At 41.9% G+C, this 15,605-nt stretch overlaps 1 protein-coding gene across 1 annotated transcript in view; it reads left to right on the forward strand.

The window, feature by feature from the left end:
• BRWD3 (bromodomain and WD repeat domain containing 3) overlaps positions 1–15,605 on the forward strand; it is a 126,336-nt gene that overhangs the window by 12,017 nt on the left and 98,714 nt on the right. Inside the window, exons 5-6 of the mRNA XM_041000007.1 lie at positions 4,663–4,813; positions 7,623–7,721. Coding sequence (XP_040855941.1) covers positions 4,663–4,813; positions 7,623–7,721 — 250 coding nt within the window. The remainder of the gene's footprint in view (positions 1–4,662; positions 4,814–7,622; positions 7,722–15,605) is intronic.

Raw genomic sequence — 15,605 nt, forward strand, 5'->3', positions numbered from 1 at the left:
AGGCAGGGGTGGGTAGTTCAATTTGCTGGTTTACTCCCAAAGTGCTTGGGATGTGTTGGAGTGGCAGGAGTTGAGGGCTGGAGCTGCGAACTCCAGCTGGCTCTCCCCCACCCCCCCCCGTGGGTGCAAGAGGCACAATTCCTCAACCCGACGTGCTTGCTCCAGTGCATTCATTAGCAGGAGACTGGAGGAAGGCGCTGAAGCCACACACAGGAAACCCAGGTACTCTGATACAGGTATGAGCAGCCCAATTCCATTCTTTAACCAGGCTAAGCCTCTGACCCCATTTTTTCCAATTGAACCCTTATCTGCACTGACTTGAATAGTAATCTGTGTATTTTACCGAGATATATTTCTATATATAATCTGTTTAGAAAGTAAAATTGAAGATGTTAAAACTTGTTGAAAATGCTTGCTTGATCCTTTGTTCTGACATTGGCTTCATCTACCTGATGTTATCTTGAGCATCATGATGATTTCCTAGGTCCCAATTAGTTTTAGCAGATTACAACATTGGGGGAGGGGCTGGTGCGGTAGCCTAGTGGCCAAAATCCTCGCCTTACATGTGCTGGGATTCCATATGGGTGCCAGTTAGTATCCAGTTTGCCCTACTTGCCCTCTTGGGGCCTGCACCCACATGGGAGACTCAGAGAAAGCTCCTGGCTTTGAATCAGTTCGGCTCCGGCTGTTGCAGCCACTTGAGGAGTGGATGAAAGATCTTTCTCTGTCTCTCCTTCTCTCTGTACATCTGAGTTTCTAATAAAAAATAAAGAAAAATCTTTAAAATAGTTTGGAAGAAGCTTTCAAGCGAGAATTGGCAAGAAAGTAGTCACCCTGCAGTCAGTCACGTACCATTCCAGAATTCAATTGGATCTGTTTATTTGAAAGGCAGCATTACAGAGAGGTAGAGAGAGAGATTGAGAGAGAGATACCATCTCTTATCTACTGGCTCACTCTCCAAATGGCTGCAAAGCCTGGAGCTAGACTTTTCTGAATCCAGAAGCTTCATCTGGGTCTCCCACATGGGTGTAAGGGCTCAAACCCTCTTCTGCTGCTTTCCCAGGTTCATTAGCAAGGAACTGGATCAGAAGTGAAGCGCGCAAGATCGGTGAGATGTGGCGCCATAGACAATGGCTTACCTCTATGCTACCGCACCGGTCCCAGGGAGCACTTTTTTTTTTTTTTAAGATTTATTTATTTTTATTACAAAGTCAGATATACAGAGAGGAGGAGAGACAGAGAGGAAGATCTTCCGTCCGATGATTCACTCCCCAAGTGAGTGCAACGGATCCAAAGCCAGGAACCAGGAACCTCTTCCAGGTCTCCCACATGGGTGCAGGGTCCCAAAGCATTGAGCCATCCTGGACTGCTTGCCCAGGCCACAAGCAGGGAGCTAGGTGGGAAGTGGAGCTGTTGGGATTAGAACTGGTGCCCATATGGGATCCCGGGGTGTTCAAGGCAAGGACTTTAGCCGCTAGGCCACGGAGCTGGGCCCTAGCATTTTTTTTGAAACCTTTAACTTTTCTTGCCTCAGGATAAACATCATGGATGGGTCATAAAAGTGTTCTTTCATGCAATACTGTTTTTAAAACATGTTCATTTATTTTGATTGAAACGCAGATTTACAGAAAGAAGGAGAAGCAGGACTTGTATCCACTGGTTCATTCGCCAAAATGGCTGCAAGGGCTAGAGCTGATCTTATCTGAAAGCAGGAGCCAGCAGCTTCTTCCTGCTTTCCCATTTAGGTGCAGGGTCCCAAGGTATTTCCAGGCCATAATAGATGGGAACTAGAGCAGCTAGGACTTGAACTGATGCCCATATAGGATGTTGGCGTTTGAACATGGAGGATTTTTCAGTCAGATACTGTGTTTGTTTTTAAGGGTATTATATTTACATGTAGGTATATTTAGGACATACCTTAATATGCAAAGTTTGGATTATTGGCTAGGGTTTCAGGATATTAGTTTCTATGGATCGTAAGAAATGTTTTCTTTGAGAGAAGGAGACAAATGTCCAGAGGTTCGTTCTGCTTGTGCACTCCCTGCATTCCTTTTTTTTTTTTTTAAGATTTATTTATTTTTTATTACAAAGTCAGATATACAGAGAGGAGGAGAGACAGAGAGGAAGATCTTCATCCGATGATTCACTCCCCAAGTGAGCGCAACCGCCAGTGCTGCGCCGATTCGAAGTCGGGAACCAGGAACTTCTTCTAGGTCTCCCACTTGGGTGTAGGAACTCAAGGCTTTGGGCCGTCCTGAACTGCTTTCCCAGGCCACAAGCAGGGAGCTGGATGGGAAGTGGAGCTGCTGGGATTAGAACTGCCGGGATTAGATCCTATATGGAATCCCGGGGTGTTTAAGGTGATGACTTCAGCCACTAGGCCACGGCGTCAGGCCCACTCCCCGCATTCCTAACTGCAGTGACCTAGACGGAGGTGAGCTGGAAGTTGTCAGTTCCTCCAATGATACACGTGATTTCTAGCACTTAAAAAATTGACAACTACAGGTAGATTGATTAATCTAAGTATTTTAATTCCCTAATTTTCTGTGTATTATTTTAATAATGAGACATTTATGGAGCATATCAGGAATTTGAGAATTAGCTTGGCTTTTTAAAGTTTGATTCTTTTTAAAAGATCTATTTTATTTCACTTTTGCAGTGGAATGACAGTGATCTTTGGACTGCTGTTTGACCTCCCCGAATGGCTGCAGAGTGCCGTTGTGGGCCAGGCCAGAGCTGGGAGCCAGGCGCTCCTAGGTCTCCCATGTTGATGTCAGGAATTTCAGTACTTGAGCCAACATTGTCTGTTTTCCAGGCACGTTGGCAGTGAGTTGGACTGGAAGCCGAGTAGTTGAGATTCACTCAGCTAACACTCTGCTAAGTGATGCAAATTTTGCAAGCTGTGACTTTATCTGCATCAAGTTGTATGGCAACTAGGATTTTAAAAAAAAAAAGTGAATGTAGGTTTTGTTGTCTTATTGTCCCATTCATATCTGAGTATGTTGGCTCATGTCCAGAAATTTGCTTGCATTAAATTTTTTTTTTTTTTTGTTTGAAAGGCAGAGTGGGAGATAGAGAAAGAGAGGGAGGACGAGTGAGGGAGAGGCAGCCAAGAGACAGACAGACTGAAAGACATCTTTTGTTTGCTGGCTTACTTCTCACAAGTCATGTCAGTTGAGGCTGGAGCAGGCTGAAGTCAGTAGCCCAGACTTTATCCAATCCTCCCATTTGGGCTGCAAGTACCAAGCACCTGAGCGCTTTCGCTACCTTCCAGGATATGCACCAACAGAAACTTAGAATAAGAAGTGGGTCCAGGGCTGGAACCCAGGCACTTCTGCGTATGATGTGGGTGTCCTGAGTGACATCCTAGCTGCTGTGCCAAATGCCCATTCTATTTGTCTTTTTAAAAACCGAGTTTGTGGGGCCAGCATCTTGGTGTATTAGGCTAAGATTCTACCTGAGGTGCGTCCTGTATGGGCATTGGTTCCTGTCTTGGCTGTTTCCCTTGTCATCCAGCTCCCAGTTCATGGCTTGGGAATACAATGGAAGATGGATCAAGTCCTTGGGCCCCTGAACCCACTGTAGAGATCTGGAACAAGCTCCTGGCTTCGGATCAGTTCATTTCTGGCCTTTGCGGCCGTTTTAGAGTGAACCAGCATATGGAAGATTTCTGTCCTCTCTGTAACTCTGCCTTTCAAATAGAAATAAATCCTTTTATTATTATTATATTTTGATGATCTTTACGTAGTTGATTAGGGTGCAAAGGGTCAAGGGTTCCAGGAAAGTGGGTAAGACCATTGTTTCCACAGTCTCTTATTTCCTTCTTGTATCTGGGGGAAGAGGGGAGATAGAGAAGCCACGTGGAGCTTGCCACCCATCCCAGGTCCCCGATGTGAGGCATGCTCCGAGGGTCCTCCTCAAGTGGTTTTGATAGTGCAACAGTTATGAATTGCTGCTCATCTCGCCACTCCCGTCGCGATGAAATCTCTCCAGATTTCACTGCCTGACATAGTCCATCTCAGGTCTCAGTCCTCTCTGTAAACTCTGCCTTTCAAATAGAAAGAAGTCTTAACAAAACAAAACCAAGCAACTTCAAAAAAAGTTCGTGTCACAGTGAATTTTGGCAATGTGTTTCTGTAGTTTAAAATTCGCTGTTTATAAAATAATCGATACTCTTTTATAAAAAGAAGGGAGCCTTTATGAGAAGAAAAACATTATGCCTTATTGTACAAATGTGTAGTGTTAGCCCTCATGGGATTTGGGTGAGGGTCTGAAAGCAGTTCCTTCATTAGTGTACTTATCATCTGTATATAATCTAGATCTCCTGGTATTCTTGATCAGATCAACATCACTACTGAATAAATAAGTAGTTTACACATCGCTTGTGTGCTGTTTTGATCTTCAGCATACTTAGTTTTGTTGTAACATTCATCCCGTGAATGATTTAGTCAAAATAGGTGAAAGTAATTTATGGTACCCTTGCTGCTGAATGTTGTCATATCATGCTTACTTTCCAAGGGTTTTTTTTTTTTAATTTTTTCAAATTTGATGCAAACATGAAATGCTTAAGATTGTATATTTTTGGCTCCGTGATAGAGCAGTTTGGTAATGAGATTGATTGATAGTTTTAAACCACAACTCTGTTTTCGGTATGCATTTTAGGTGGCAGCCAATGCACACATTCCTCCAGACTACCTCCTTAAAATCTGCGAGCGGATTGGCCCCTTACTAGATAAGGAGATCCCTCAGAGTGTTCCTGGGGTACAGACGTTACTAGGCGTCGGTCGGCAGTCTCTGCTACGAGATGCCAAAGGTAAGACTCTCCGAGTGTACAACTGCGACAAAGGAGGAAAGAGTGACCCGTTTTTGGTTGAGTAAATGTATCTGTGCTTTCTTGAACTGTTTAAGGGAGAGGGCGGGAGGCAGGGGGAAGGGGATGCAAGGGAGGAAGAGAAGAAGCACTGGCCCAAGAGCTCCCATCTGCTGGTTCATTCTTCAAATACCTGCAATAGCTGAGGCTGGAGCCACAGGCCCTGTGGGTGATGTGGGAGACTATAATTACTGGAGCCATGACCTTCCTCTGCCTTGGTAGGAAGCTGGATGGCGACTTGATCAAAAGGGCCTGTGATGTGGGAGTCAGGTGTCTTTAGAATAAATGCCTGCTCCCCTGTGCTTTTCTAGATACTTCTCCCTACTTCCCTCCCTTCCTTTCCTGCTTCTTTCCTTTCCTGCTTCTTTCCTTTCCTGCTTCTTTCCTTTCCTTTCCTTTCCTTTCCTTTCCTTTCCTTTCCTTTCCTTTCCTTTCCTTTCCTTTCCTTTCCTTTCCTTTCCTTTCCTTTCCTTTCCTTTCCTTTCCTTTCCTTTCCTTTCCTTTCCTTTCCTTTCCTTTCCTTTCCTTTCTTTCTCTCTCTCTCTCTCTCTCTCTCTCTCTCTCTCTCTCTCTCTCTTCTCTTTCTTTTTTCAGAATTATTTCTTTGAAAGTCAGAGTTCACAGCTAGATAGGGACACACACACGCAGAAGGATCTTTGTCCACTCTCCTCACGTGAGCAGCAGGCCCCCAAGCACTTGTGCCATCTTTGGTGGTTTTTCCTAGGCCTTTAGCAGGAAGCTAGATCTGAAGTGGAGCAGCCAGGACATGGATTGGCATCCATATGGGATGCTGGTATTGAGGTTGAGGCTTAATGTGCTGTGCTACAACAAAAACCTCTAAAAACTGATTTTCTTTCATGGTTTTTCTTATCTTGCCAATGTTGCTTGTAATTTCTTTTCCTGCAAGAAAATCTTTAGGGGCATACATAGAAGCTCCCACTGTGTAAATGAGCGAGCATGACAGAGGTTAAAAAATACAAATTCCTTTGTAATCGTGAAATACAGATTTCAAAGCTGGCTGCTATGTTAAATACAGTTTGATGCTTTAAAGCACTCATTGTGTTTCAGTGCTCTTTATTTGGATAATATGAACCTCACCAAATTGTACATTTCAAAACATGTGAAATTATTTTTATAGTTTTCATAATTGAGATTATTGATAGAGAACTGGGGTTGGTGCTGTGGTCTAAGCAGGTAAAGCTGCTGCCTGAGGCACTGATATCCCACATGGGTGCTACTTTGAGTTCTAGGATGATCCACTTCCAAAGCAGCTCTCTGCTAATGTGCCTGGGAAAGCGGAGGAGTCTGGTCTAAGAGCTTGCTGCCCTGCACCCACGGGGGAGACCCAGAGGAAGTTTGCCATTCTTGGATCTGGATTGGGCCAACCCTAACCATTTCAACCATTTGGGGAGTAAACCAGCAGATGGAAAAACTCTGTTTTGTTTCCCACTCTGTAACTTTGCCATCAAATAAATAAATAAATCTTATTTTTGAAAAAGTCAGGAGCTTCTGTGGGGGTGAGATTGTGGCGCGGCAGGCTAGGCCTCTGCCTGAGGCACCATCATCCCACATGGATGCTGATTCTAGTCTTGCTGTCCTGCTTCTCATCTAGCTCCCTGCTAATGGAGCTTTCCCTGCTTGTGGCCTGGGAAAGCAGCAGAGGATGGGCCCCAAGGCCTTGGGCCTCTTCACCCTTGTCGGAGACCCGGAGGAAGTTCCTGGCTCCTGGCTTTGCATTAGCTTAGTTGTGACCTCTGCAGGCATTTGGGGAGTAAACCAACAGATGGAAGATCTACACACACTCTCTCCCTCTCTGTCTCGCCCTCTCTCTGTGAAATCTGCCTTTCAAATAAAAATAAATAGGTTTTCAGAAAAAAGAACATTTATTGTTCACTGTCATTTTCACCACAGTGCTATTATTCATTTTTAAAGGTTTCTCCCTGAAGTTTTGCATGAAATCTTAATATATAAAACATTTGAAGTGCTATTTTATGAATACAAAAATGTGAACACTGGCATTAAGAATATCTTCTTGGAGTAAATAAATACTTAGGTTCTAGTAGCCAGTTTATGTTTTGTGTTATTAGCATGCAAGGTTTAGATACCTCATTTTGTAATTTAAGGAAATTCTTCAATTGAGTTAACTGGAAGTTTTCAAGAAAGTAGTGGAATACTTTTGAAGAAAAATAATTTGGACTACTTAGTATTTGCTGGAGTTTTTGAAATCTGAACATTAACGTAAGATGAAGCCTCAACTCTTCTTAGTCTTTTATCATTTGATATGTGTTGTAAGCTGTCGTAGGCATGCCTGGGTGTTCTATAACATATTCATTTCCTGAGTATAAATATGCATGAATTTTCTATGTCATATTTGTCCTACATTCAAATCCTGGCTTATACAGTCAAATCCTGGCTTAGAGATAAACAGACATGTTTAAGCCTAAAGATTAAGGATGAAAACTTAAAAAACTGTCTAATATATGACATGTTTATGTAAGATTCAAACATGTATAAAATAAAAGCTTTAGCTTGAGAGTAACATTGAAATAAAATGCCCTGCTAATATGGTAAGGTGCTAGTATTTATCAGTCATAATGCTGTACAACATGCTTAAATGCATATTACTTTATTGTGGTTTCAATCATCCAAAATATATGCCAAAGATGAAACTGAAATCAGAATTTGCCTCTGGGGCCAATTTGAAAACCACTATTGTATTTCTTGAATAACTTGCATTCTTTCTCTTATCTAGATTGTAAGAGTACACTATGGAATGGGTCTGCTTTTGCAGCTCTACATAGAGGCAGACCTCCAGAACTACCTGTAAATTATGTGAAACCTCCAAATGTGGGTGAGTAATATCCATGTGAATTACAAACGTATTCTTGATTCATTCCTTTCTGAACTCATTACAAAGCCAAGAAGAGGTACCAGAATTAAATCTGAATTATAAGCCAACTGCTTACATTTCTTAACAGTATTCATTGTTGGGCCAGGTTCTTAATGAATTTTTAACTTAAGGAACGTATAAACATGGTTTTGGAAAAACGGTGACTGCTTTTTAATTACTTTGTTCCTTTCTTAGCAGAAGTGTTTTCTTTTTTTATGTTGTACAGGTGTTTTTAGCCATATGGTTGTGCATTTACATTTCTATGTGCTGAATTTCCCAAGGACTTTACAGGGAAATTTGTGAAGAGAACTTTCAGAAAGAAACAAGAGTACATTCTGCTTGTATCTGTTTGCCTGCCTTGTAACGATGTTAGATGTTTTTCTATATGTTTGTTGAAATGTCATCCTTCCTGTTTCTAGTTTACTGAAATTTCGCATCTTATTCAGATTATTCTTAAGACAACTCTGGTCCTACCGTTATGAAGAGAAATTAATAGTAGATCCCAGGGAGATACTGTGAACAAAACTATTTACATTGAATTTAGCATTCATAAAGTATTTACAAAACAAGGGTGTAGGCTGAATAAATTCTACTCTGCTTCCCTATGTTCTTACTCTTCTAGAATATATGTAATTTTATGTAGTGTCTGTTGCTTATAGAATATGCCGTATGAAATAAATGAAATTTCAATTGAGAAGTAGCAATGTTTTTTCAACAAATATTATTTTAAACAGTAAGTTTTTAGAACTTATTTAGCCCCAGAGGTTAAATACATTGACACTAGAAAGAAGTTTTTTTTTTTTTTTAAAGATTTGTTTTTATTGGAAAGTCAGATACACAGAAAGGAGGAGAGACAGAGAAAGATCTTCCATGTGCTGGTTTACTCCTCAAGTGGCCACAATAGCTGGAGCTAAGCTAATCCAAGCCAGGAGCTTCTTCCGGGTCTCTTGCATGGGCCCAGGGTCCCAAGGTCTTGGGCATCCTCTACTGCTTTCTCAGGCCACAAGCAGGGAGCTAGAAGGGAAGTGAAGCAGCTGGGGTATGAGCTAGCACCCATATGGGATTCTGGCACATGCAAGACGAGGACTTTAGCCGTTAGGTTACCATGCTGGGCCTGACATTATAATTCCTAAGTAACTACTGTAAAGAAGATTCATAAGATTTCAAAAAGTAAACTCTATGAAACCAGCAGAAGGGAGCCCACATTGTTAAGCCTCAGCTGGAACATGAGCATCGGATCAGGTCCCGGCTGTTCCTCTTCTCATCCAGCTCTGTGCTAATACAGCTGGGACAACCGCAGAAGATAGTCCACGTGCTTGGGCTCCTGCCTTTAGGCTAACCCAGCTCTGGCTGTTTGGTGGCCATTTGGGGAGTGAACTGGTTAATGGAACCTCTCTTTCCCTCTCTTCACTGTCTGTCTCCCTCTATCTGCAACTCCGTTTAAATTAAATGTTTGTAATGTCACTTGTATTGATGCTTTCAAATTATTTGTGGAGGCGGGGGAGGGAGAGAGTGACAGAGCTTTCATCCACTGCTTTACTATGAAGCTGTGTGTGCAGAAGCCCAGTGCAGGGCTCCTGTTTGGCGGCAGGGACCCAAATATCACAGCCGGCATTTGCTGCCCTGCAGGTGCGCATAGCAGGAAGCTGAACTGGTAGTGTAATCTGAGAGTCTGAAGCTACAATTAAAACCCCTTTGCCAAATGTCTTCCTATTAAATTCTTATGATATTATTTGGGGAGGAACCTTTAAATAGAAATAATTCAATCATCATTTTCTTTTTTTTAAAGATTTATTTATTTTTATTACAAAGTCAGACATACAGAGAGGAGGAGAGACAGAGAAGATCTTCCATCCGATGAGTTACTCCCCAAGTAACCACAACGGGTGATGCTATGCCGATCTGAAGCTGGGAACCAGGAACCACTTCCGGGTCTCCCATGCAGGTTCAAGGTCCTAAAGCTTTGGGCTGTCCTCGACTGCTTTCCCAGGCCACCCACCAGCAGGGAGCTGGATGGGAAGTGGAGCTGCTGGGATCAGAACCGGCGCCCATATGGGATCCTGGCACGTTCAAGGCGAGGATTCTAGCTGCTAGGCCATGCCTCTGGACCCAGTCATTTTATTTTCATGTAATGCCTGCTAGTCAAGGTATTTTTTTCCTTGGCTTCTGGCTTTGGAGCAGCCCAGCTCTGGCTGTTAGAGCATTTGGGAAATGAACCAGTGGATGGAAGATATTTACTGTCTCTCCCTGCCTCTTTCTCTGGAACTGTGATTTTCAAGTAAAAAGAAATATTTAAAGAGAAAACAAAGCAAGGCAATGAATAGGTCAGGCTGAGTTGGAGATGATCAAGTAAGGAGATTTGGAAGAAGCCTCTGGCTCCCAGGTTCAGATCGACCTAGCTCTGGCCGTTGGCAGCTGTTTGCGGTATAAACCAGTGGATGGAAGATCTCTCTTGCTACTTTTGACTTTCCAATTAAAAGAATGAAATCTTTTTTTTTTTTTTAAGTTCTGTATGTTCAACACTAAAAGACACTGACAAAAAGACATAGTTAAATGAATACAGGGTGTAGCATGTCCTTGTATTAGAAAAACTCATTAAGATATCAGTTTCATTCCAAATAATCTATAAACTCATCAAAACAACCTTAGCAACATTATTTTCGAGGGGGAAAAAAGGGTTCCATAGGCAACAAAATATGGAAAACAGCTTTTTTTTTTAAATGAATGGAGAAAAATTGGGACTGCTAAATGTGGAAATCAGGTTTTTTTTAAATAATGGAGAAGAATTGGGGTAGTGTTGGGAAGCATCTGATTGCTCTGCTTCTGATCCAGCCTCCTGCGACTGCGCATGTGAAGGCAGCTGATGGCGGTGATGCACACAAGTCCTTGTTATGCATGCTGGGAGATTCAAATATGCCTCTGACTCTTGGCTTCAGCTTGAATCGGACTTGGATTTTGCGACCAGTTGGTTGAGAGAACTTGTGATGGAACACATTCTCCCTCCATCTGTATCTGTCTGTCTTTACGTAGTTACTTTTTTTGGAAAGACAAGTTGGGAAGAAATGAATGGGTTCAGTACTTCTTAGAACCTTTCAGGTGCTAAAATGCATTGGGAATCACTTTATGGAGAACATTGCCCAAGTGATTTAACTTTAGATACCCTCAATTCCTGAGGTTTTGGGAAACTGATTCTAAATCTCTGTTTGTAACAAAGAAACCTAAAGTCTAAAGAGGTTAGGTCATTGGCCTAGATTAAATTAGTTTGTTTTCCAAACAGCCTCCTTGTTTATGGTCCGATATTGTGATACTTCTTTGGGGTTTAACAGTTGTGTACTTGCAGAACATCAGTGATAGGTTAGCTATATTACTTTTATTGTTGTCAAATATATTCAGGTTTTAGTGATAAAAAAATAAAATTCTCCCTCTTTTTAAAGATTCATTTTATTACTATTTAAAAGAATTGCAGAGAGGAGGACAGAAAGAGAGGGGGCTTTTATCCACTGGTTCAGTCCCCAAATGGTCTCAATGGCTGGAGATGAGCTAGTCCAATGCAATAGCCAGGAGTTCCTTCAGGTCTCCCACATGCATGCAGGAGCCCAAGGACTCGGATCGTGCTCTGCTGCTTCCCAGGTCATCAGCAGGGAGCAGCTTCGACTTGATTCGGCGACCTTATGGGTATTGGTACCACGCGTGGTAGCTTAACTTGTTATTCCACAGCGTAAGATCTTTTATTCTCTGTTTCATGCCCCAAGTGGTCCCAATGATTAGAGCTAAGCCAGTGTGAAGCCAGGAGTCTGGAACCTCTTCTGGGTCTCCCACATAGATGCTGGGTCCCAACACGTTGGGCCATCCTTGACTGCTTTCCCAGGCCCCAAGCAGGGAGCTGCATGGGAAGTGGAGCTGCCGGGAGATGAACCGGCTTCGATATGGGATCCTGGAGCACATGCCAGTGAGAATTTAGCTACTAGGCTAATTGTGCCAAGCCCCCCCCCCCCCTTTTTTTTTAAAGATCTGTTTCAGCCATTTGAAAGGCAAAGTCACAGAGAGGCAGAGAAAGTATTTTTCATGTTCTGGCTCATCCCCCTCTCTGTGCCCCTGTGACTACAATAGCCAATGCTGCGCAAGGCAGAAGCCAGGAGCCAGAAGCTTCTCTGTGGTCTCCTACATGTGTCCAGGGTGCCAAGTAGTTGGGTCATCTGCTATTGCCTTCTCAGTTTCATTACAGGGAGTTGGGAAAGAAGTGGAGCAGCTCAAAGCAGGGTTCCCCTGGGATGCCTGTGTTGCAGGCAGCAGTTTAACTTGCTGTTCCACAACACCAGCCTGAAAATCATCCCTTTGTAAGTTTGTAGTACATTGAGTTTTGGTGGTATATAGGAGTATTTTCCTCTATGTAACCATTAAGGTAATAAAAATTACCATCAACCCCTCAATACTCCTTTCATAATCGTTCAAAACTACTATTCTTTCTTTGACTATTTTTGCCTTATTTGGAACATCATCTGAGTTAAATTTTATAGTATGTAGCCTTTTCTGCCTGTCTTTTTTGTCTTAGGCAACTGTTTTTGAGATACGTGTATGTCATTTTATGTATCGCTACTGAATTTATTTTTATTAGCAAATAGTGTTTGTGTTTTATGGATGTACCAAATTTGGTTCATTCATTCTTGAATTGATGCATATTTTGATCGTTTACAGATTTTGCCTATTGTCAGTTAAACTGGTTTAGATATTCATATGCAGGTCTTTACATAAGCATTTATTTTCAGTTATTTGTAACTGCCTGGATAATAACTATTAGATCATATAGTTTTTTAAAGCTATGTTTATTTTTATTGAAATGTCAGATTTACATATAGAAAGAGTGACAAAGATTTTCCATCTACTTAGTTATTCCCCAAGTGGCCGCAATGGCCAGACCTGAGCTGATCTGAAGCCAGGAGCCAAGAGCGTCTTTGGGGTCTCCCATGTGGGTGCAGGGTCCCAAGGCTTTGGGCCATTTTCTGCTTCTTCCCCAAGCCACAAGCCTGAATGGGAAGTAGAGCAGCTGAGACACGAACTGGCACCCATGTGGGATCCTGGTGCCTAGAAGGCGAGGATTATAACCACTAGGCTGTGGCAAAAGACCCCTAATAGTTTTTAAAGTCTTCTATTATTATTAGAAAGGCAGATCAGATTTACAGAATGAAGGAGGGTCAGAGAGAAAGATCTTCTATCCAGTTGTTCACCCTCCAAATGGCCGCAGTGGCTGGAGCTGAACTCATTGAAGCTAGGAGCCAGGAGCTTCTTCTGGATCTCGCATGCACAGGTGCAGGGTCCCAAGGCTTTGGGCCATCCTCTACTGCTTTCCCAGGCCACAAGCAGGGAGCTAGAAGGGAACTGGGACATGAGCTGTTGCCTGAATGGGATCCTGGTACTTGCAAGGTGAGGATTTAGCCATCGAGCCAGTGAGCAGGGTTCTGGATCATATAGTTAATACAGCTTAACTTATTACCACTAGCGATATTTGAGATTTTCAGTGTTGCTATCGGTTAGGCTTCTGTCAGTTGATATCTTTTCATATGCTTATGTACAAATTGTGTATTTTGTTGAAGCGTGTTTTTGGAATATGCTTATTTAACTTGTAAGTCATTGCCTACACCGGAAGAGACACAGGGTTCTTCCATCTGCTGATTCACTCCCCAAATAGCTGCAATGGTCAGAGCTGGGAAGGTCCTAAGCCAGGAGCTTCTCCCATGTCGCCCCTGTGGGTGCTGGGGCCCAAGGACTGGGCCATCCTCCACTGCTTTCCCAGGCTATCAGCGGGGAGCTGTATCAGGAAATAGAACAGCTGAAGCTAAAACCGGGGGACCCGTATAAGATGTTGGAGTCACAGGTAGAGGATTAGTTTGCCATTACACTGCACTGGCCCCATGTTTTTTACACATTAGCTTTGTTTGTTTTGTTTTGTTTTGTTTTGAAAGGCAGAATGGGAAGGTAGAGAGAGATTCCTCTCTTGTCTTGTACTTGCACCTCAAATGTCTGTGGACCTCCGCGGCTGGGATAGTTCTTACCGGGAGCCAAGAATTCCATCTGAGTCTCCAATGTGAATTACTGGGACTCCAGTGCTTGAGCGGCAGTTGGCTTCTTTTCAGGCAGGAGGCTGGTTCGGAAGTTTAGCAGACATGTTTGAACTGGCACAGTAATATGGGTTGTGAACATCACAAACAGTAGTTTAACTTGCTGTGCTATGATACTGGCCCTTTTTGCCTAGTTTTCAGTTAGAACTTGTTTTCTCTGTGAGGCTTTGAGTGGATCTCCACATTGGTGGCTGCGTCTCAGTTCCCTGCCCAGGTGTGTTAGCAGGAGAGCTGGATTGAATGGAAGCAGGGTGGCTGGGATTCAACCTGGCTCTGTGATACGGGATGCTTGGCTTCTTGATCATTTGTACCACAATGTTGGGCCCTACAAACTTAATTTTTGTTTACTGATTTTTATGCTTAAGAACTAGAGTTTTTTGTGTTTTGATTTTGATCACTCACTCTGAAGATGACCTTGTGCCAGTTCTTTCCTATGAAAGTTTGATAGCAGCCTTTGGCCGAAGACAGTAGAATTCTGACCTTTTGTAGATACTTCACTATGTTTGGTGTATTCAAATATTTCTGTCATTTGTGAACTTAATCAGCTCTCTGAGTAGCTTAATGAAATACAAATGAGGAAGCAGGGAGAGTATCTTCTTGGTCTTTTGGCTAAGTGAGGAAAAGGAAGGAGTTTACTCCGAGTTAATTTTGAGATGCTGTTCTCTGTAGTAACTACTTCTAGAACTGTACATAAATGACAATTTACATTTACCAGGGGCAAATTTGTAAATTCCTCTAGATAGAAACAGAAGATGCTTGTGATAATAATGTTTAACATTGAAGTGCAGCCATACATTTCATTAGTTGTGTGCTTGATTAATCTGCTTTAGATTGTGCAAAAGTTAAATCAGATGAAGGAAAATGAACAGTATTAATACCTAAAGCCACTTGGGCATGTGTAATAAATATTCGTGGAATTATTTGAGGTGTTGTGGTATCATCACTAAGTGTTGCTGGTTTTTTGTTCATCCAAACATTAATATTTGGAAACTTTAAAGTTTTTAGTTTAACTATAATTTGGATATAAACTTCACAGAAGTGTAACTGTGTTGTGTTGAACTAACTTGGTGATATAAAAGTAATTTTAAATGCGTTTTATGTCTGAAGAGCTTGTAGTTGTGATCTGTCATAAACTTGCAGATTATTTTCACAGAATTCTTGTAAATGAAAATAGGATGGGTTGTTGATTTAGACTGAGGCTGATGAACTGATTCAACTGAGTCAAGCGCATGATGCAATAAGGCTGTTTTGAAACCTGTTCCTTTTTATCTTTAGTACAATTGACATATAGCAATGTCCTATAATTTATGCAGAAGACCTGTAATTTACACTGTATACAGCCTGGGAGGCTTGCATTAATTCTAAAGCCAAATTAATGTTTACATGTTGCTATATGCTTCCATTTAGCATTGATTGTCTCTTGATTTAGTGGCCATTATATAACTAGGTATTATTACTTAATGCCAGAATTGACTTTGAGGTGAGATATCTGTCTCTTGTCAATATCTGAATGTAAATTTTAAAAGAAAGTAATATAATTTAAACTGTTTTACTCAGACCAAGACGACTGAGATTTTTACCTTGAATATTTGTCAACTTCCCTTCCTAATGTGATGTAGTCTCTTGTCCATGAATTACACTTTTGCCAGGTCTAGCATATTTTTGCTTTTTTACCTTTATTTCATTTTCTTTCCTTTCCTTTTCTTTCTTTCTTTTTTTTATTTCACAT

Source organism: Ochotona curzoniae, unplaced genomic scaffold (genome assembly GCF_017591425.1).
Source record: "Ochotona curzoniae isolate NIBS_2020 unplaced genomic scaffold, NIBS_Ocur_1.0 scaffold_1852, whole genome shotgun sequence".
Classification (NCBI taxonomy): Eukaryota; Metazoa; Chordata; class Mammalia; order Lagomorpha; family Ochotonidae; genus Ochotona; species Ochotona curzoniae.